General features: G+C 37.4%; 2 protein-coding genes across 2 annotated transcripts; both read left to right on the forward strand.

Moving 5' to 3' along the window:
• Positions 1 to 1,245: 1,245 nt before the first annotated feature.
• On the forward strand, positions 1,246 to 1,989 carry LOC108217203 (enoyl-CoA delta isomerase 1, peroxisomal-like). Its single transcript, XM_017390047.1, has one exon. It carries the CDS (start codon positions 1,246 to 1,248, stop codon positions 1,987 to 1,989), a length of 744 nt encoding a protein of 247 aa, XP_017245536.1.
• A 1,755-nt stretch (positions 1,990 to 3,744) lies between these two features.
• On the forward strand, positions 3,745 to 4,858 carry LOC108217966 (enoyl-CoA delta isomerase 1, peroxisomal). Its single transcript, XM_017390881.2, has one exon. The coding sequence runs from the start codon at positions 3,815 to 3,817 to the stop codon at positions 4,556 to 4,558; it is 744 nt and encodes a 247-aa protein (XP_017246370.1). The 5' UTR covers positions 3,745 to 3,814; the 3' UTR covers positions 4,559 to 4,858.
• The last annotated feature ends 619 nt before the right edge of the window (positions 4,859 to 5,477 follow it).

The raw sequence follows: 5,477 nt of genomic DNA on the forward strand, positions 1-5,477 counted from the left end.
GAGTCGCGCAAAAAGAAGCACGACCCGTCACTTGGGCGGCACTTTTTTCCGCAGCTTGTGACAGCACATCAGAGAGCACTCTCTAACATTTTCTTGAAAACCAATCATGATTTGAGAAAAACAACTCACAACCACCATAATCTTTTTATCAAATGGTCTTCGTAAAGTCTCAAAATTCAATCTTTTCCTTGTCTTCTTGAGCTTCATGTTCAGAAGACGCCACAAATTTCATTTACAAAGTTTGTGCAAACCAGAAATTTTAAGACCCAACTGGGGTTTATTCACAAAATTTCGTAAAGCTGCAGTGCATGTGTAAAATCGGAATTTGAGTGTATGAGCAAGGTTTTTTTTCCTTTTTTTGTTTGAGGATGCGTCTGAGCAAGTTTAGGTGCAGTATATGTACCAGAACCTTCAATGCATACCCTTATGAGCAAGAAGGCTGTCCTAGCAAGTCCATACTATAATGGAAGGCTTCTAGATATATCATGGATGATCCATTACGTATGTGCAAGAGGAGGTCGTGAAAGTTCACACCTGGATCAATTTCAGACAATGGGTTCTAGTGAATGTTTTTTTCTACTTTTTTAAAGTTCGTAATAGTTGGAATATATCTTACTAAATTTTCTGGACAGACTTTAATCAATTAAAACTTACTGCTTCAGTAATTCGAGCAGTGTTACTGTTTCTGTAGTTGATCCTGCTATTGTTTTTCTCAAAGATGGAACCAATCAAATCAGATAAAGGGCACCCTTCACTTCTGTTTGTAATCTGCAATTTTTACTTATAGTCAGGTTCTTGTAGGTTGTATTTCTTATCAATTAGATATTCAATATATATTTTCTACATGAACATGACATAATAAATTTTTATAAATAGGTGGTTAAAGCACAAATGGAACTCATTGCATATTACTTCAGAGGGGCAGTAATAATAATATTTGGCTAGAGAGAAAAACTTCAGAAACTGAGAACTGACAATCAAAATTAGTTTGACCTGACAACTGAGGACAATTTTGTTTATCGATGGATGGCCACATTTGACCCATAGTACATTAGCAAATTTCATACCACTCTTAATGTTTTGAAAAATTTAAATTGTAAAAATTTAATTCATGGACGCTATGCAAGCTGCTGGAAGTTGTACCGTAACATCAAGCTGGCTGGCGCAGCACAGTGCACTGTTGCAGTATTTAGTCATAAGATGCATGTTAGTTAATATGATCAAAATTTTAAGAGGTAGTAAGAAATGTGTACCTTAAAAAAACTTGGCAATGTTTACCTTCTAACACTCACAGGAAACGATGATCACCGTCTAAACCCATCTCTGGTGGACTCTATCTCAACCGCTCTCCATCACATAAGAACTGAAGCCACTGCTACACCATCCACTGCTGCTGCCCTTGTTACAACTGGAGAAGGCAAGTTTTTCTCCAATGGCGACGACATGGCCTGGGTTCAGTACAACAAAGATAGACTCCTGCTCTTGATGTCCAAAGTAAGATCCCTTCTTACTGACCTCATGTCCCTCCCTGTGCCAACCATCGCCGCCCTCAATGGCCATGCCTCGGGCCTAGGTTACATTATTGCCCTCTGCCATGACTACGTCTTCATGAGAAAGGACCGTGGGTTCTTATACCTCGGTGGCCTAGATATTGGGCAAGTACTTCCGACACCTTTTTTTAAGGCCACACTTAAGGCCAAAATTTCTAGTCCAGCTGTTGTCCGTGACATTGTTCTGAAGGCCGAGAAAATGACAGCAGAGATGGCATTGCAGAAGGGGATTATTGACGCTGCTTATGATACTGTGGAGAAGACAGTGGCAGCAGCAGTGGAGCTGGGGGAGCAGTTGGCAAGGAGAAACTGGAATGGGCAAGTTTACGCAGAAAATAGGAAATTTCTTTTTGATGATGTGTTGCAGGCGCTAACTATTGCTGAAACTGATGAAATGATAAAGAATTCCCGGGTGTTGGAACCCAAGTCCCGGCTTTGATCTGGCTATCCAACCTGCAGGTTCTACGAACAATGTCTTATTAATCATTATATGTATTCTATGGGATAAATAAAAGTTACCAGTCAGGGTCGATGAGGATGGAAGGGGTAGCATAATAAGGCTTGACATGATTCACAGTTAACCTGTGGATTCACTCTGGCAGGAGTGAATCTTTCTTTCCTGCAGAATCTTCTGTTAATCTATATTTTCTTCCTTAATAAAAAAACTTAATTAATTCAAGAGAAATTAAGTAAAACATGTTTGATTTTTCAAGAGAAATTGTTGGTAAATTTTTCTTCTCTTACTTGGACTTAATCAGGCTCATTGTAACTGGAGTCTTACTTTGTTAGATTGACAATAACAGATTTTGCTTCTTAGCTTTAATTTTATAAATATATTCCTAAACATGTAAAATCTCAAAAAACATAACAATTATATTAAAGATTGCATTTGGATTCAGAAGTTTTATTTCAAACAATGAATTTTAATTCCTAGATTTGAAATCCAGAATTTCAAATTCAAATATCCTGTTTGTTAAGCATAAGAATTCCAAATTCCATTTGAAATAACTAGAATTTCATTTGAAAAATCCAATTCAAAAATACGTCAAAATACAGTTCAACTACAAAGTCATTCATCAAAATACAATTCAACTACATAGTCTTTTGAAAAACTTCAAGAACATGCCTAAATACTAGTATTAATCAGTAATAAGCAACATGATCTGGCTGCGCTTTTTCTCATTATCTGGTAAACTTTTAAGGATTTCAAACTCATCAACTTTGCCATTCACGAATCTGTTGAGTCTTGACAGCCCTCATAGCTTCATCATCCATAATACCATTAACTTCAGATATGACCTCATATATTTCTTTGCACGTGGGTCTTGGAGGCTCTTTTGCTTTGCTCACATATTCCTTAGATGATTCTGCAAAATTAGTAACAGCATCATCCAAACGATCTCTTTTTTGCCTTTTATTTGATTCACCAGACTCCGTCTCAACAGTGCTAACGTCGTTTTCTAGCTCCATGGGGGTTGCTGACTCCCCTAACTGCTCTGCACCATCACCAGTGGCTCTATCCGAGGCAAATAAAGTACATATGTCATCCCAATTCTGAATGCACTTGTTCTGGTATGCAGAAGCATCTGGACATCCCTGTCATGCAATTCACAGCAGAGTATGTTACGTGTATGGAAACTTGTAAAGTAATGATGCAATCAGTATTTTAATTTATAGTTTTAACCTGATAAAGTCCTAATAAGGTTGCAGATAGTGTTAGCATGAGCCAGAGAAATATCTACTTCAGAATTAATTATTGTCTATGACAGTCCTTTTTCTCCTGACATTTTCCAGATACTACTGCTTTTGAAGAACAAAGCCAAGTTCAGAGTTGATTTAGGATAGATTTTTAACACTGACATACACCAAAAGAAAGACAAATTCTGCATAATATTTCATGAATGAAAAAAAATACTTTAAAATCCCAATTGAATACACCCCCTACGTCTTCATGAGAAACGACAGGGATTTTTTATACATCATTGCACCGATTGTAAAATAGTACTATGAGATTCAAAAAATTTAAAATTTTTGTTATTTGGTAAAACATAAAACTATATATCAAAATATTCATCCTAAAACTACCACTCTGATTAGTAATTTAGTGGATGAAAACAACACATAATAAAGCTGCAGCGCATGTGTTAAATAAGAATTGTGCGTCTGAGCAAGTTTAGGTGCAGTATTTGTACCAGAACCTTCAATGCATACCCTTAAGTTGATAATCAGAACGAGAAGATAAAAATTACAAGAGGAAGCAAGAAATGTGCACCTTAGAAAAACGAGGAAGCATCTACTTTCTAACACTTACAGGCAGTAATGATCACCGTCTCAACCCATCTCTTCTGGACTCTATCTCCACTGCTCTCCATCACATAAGAACTGAAGCGACTGCTACACCATCCACTGCTGCTGCCCTTGTTACTACTGGAGAAGGCAAGTTTTTCTCCAATGGTGGCGATATACCCTGGGTTCAGTACAACAAAGATAGACTCCTGCTCTTGATGTCCAAAGTAAGATCCCTTCTTACTGACCTCATGTCTCTCCCTGTGCCAACCATTGCCGCCCTCAATGGCCATGCCTCGGGCCAAGGTTACATTCTTGCCCTCTGCCACGACTACGTCTTCATGAGAAAGGACCGCGGGTTTTTATACTTGAGTGGGCTAGATATTGGGGAAGTACTTCCTACCCCATTTTTTAAGGCCACACTTAAGGCCAAAATTTCTAGTCCAGCTGTTCTCTGTGACATTGTTCTGAAGGCCGAGAAAATGACAGCAGAGGTGGCGTTGCAGAAGGGGATTATTGACGCTGCTTATGATACTGTGGAGGAGACAGTGGCAGCAGCAGTGGAGCTGGGGGAGCAGTTGGCAAGGAGAAACTGGAATGGGCAAGTTTACGCAGAAAATAGGAAATTTCTTTTTGATGATGTGTTGCATGCACTAACTATTGCTGAAACTGATGAAATGATAAAGAATTCCCGAGTGTTTGAACCCAAGTCCCGGCTTTGATCAGGCTATCCAACCTGCAGGTGCTACGAACAATGTCTTATTAATTATTATATGTATTCTATGGGATAAATAGAAGTTAAGTCAGGGTTGATGAGGATGGAAAGGGTAGCATAATAAGGCTTGACATGATTCTCAGTTAATCTGTGGATTTACTCTGGTAGAAGTAAATCTTTCTTTCCTGCAGAATCTTCTGTTAATCTATATGTTCTTCCTTAATAAAAAACTTAATCAATTCAAGAATAATTAAGTAAAACATGTTTGTTTCTTCAGCTAGTTTATATATTATTGTGATTATTTACAGTCTGTGTGATGAGAATGAACTACTAGATTTTATTTCAATTTTCAATGTTTTGATCAATTTTCAGAATGAATTGTTGGTAAATTTTTCAGCTCCACTGACTTGGACTTGATCAGGCTCATTGTAACTGGAATCTTACTTTGTTAGATTGACAATAATGGTCCATTTGGAAACCTGGATTTCATTTGAAATTCTGAATTTGAACAAATAACCTGTTTGGGAATATGGATTTGGATTTTAAATTTATGAAATATATTCCTAAACTACACTAATCATGTGGAATCTCAAAAAAGCATAACAATTATATATTATTTTTTTTTGAAACAAAGATGTTAATCTAATAATAAAAAGCTCACATAATCCTTAAATGATTCTGCAAAACTAGTAACAGCATCAGCCAGACGATCCCTTTTTTGCCTTTTATTTGATTCACCAGACTCCGTCTCAACAGTGCTAATGTCATTTACTAGCTCCATGGTGGTTGCTGACTCCTCAAACTGGAGCATCAACAGTGGCTCTATTGGAGGCAAATAAAGTACATATGTCATCCCAATTCTGAATGCACTTGTTCTGGTATGCAGAAGCATCCGGACATCCCTGTCAAGCAATTCAGAGCAAAGT

This window comes from Daucus carota, chromosome 4 (genome assembly GCF_001625215.2).
Source record: "Daucus carota subsp. sativus chromosome 4, DH1 v3.0, whole genome shotgun sequence".
In the NCBI taxonomy this organism is placed as follows: Eukaryota; Viridiplantae; Streptophyta; class Magnoliopsida; order Apiales; family Apiaceae; genus Daucus; species Daucus carota.

Coding starts and splice junctions, on each gene's coding strand:
- LOC108217203 (XM_017390047.1), top strand. CDS start 1,246: ATGTGTACCTTAAAAAAACTTGGCAATGTTTACCTTCTAACACTCACA.
- LOC108217966 (XM_017390881.2), top strand. CDS start 3,815: ATGTGCACCTTAGAAAAACGAGGAAGCATCTACTTTCTAACACTTACA.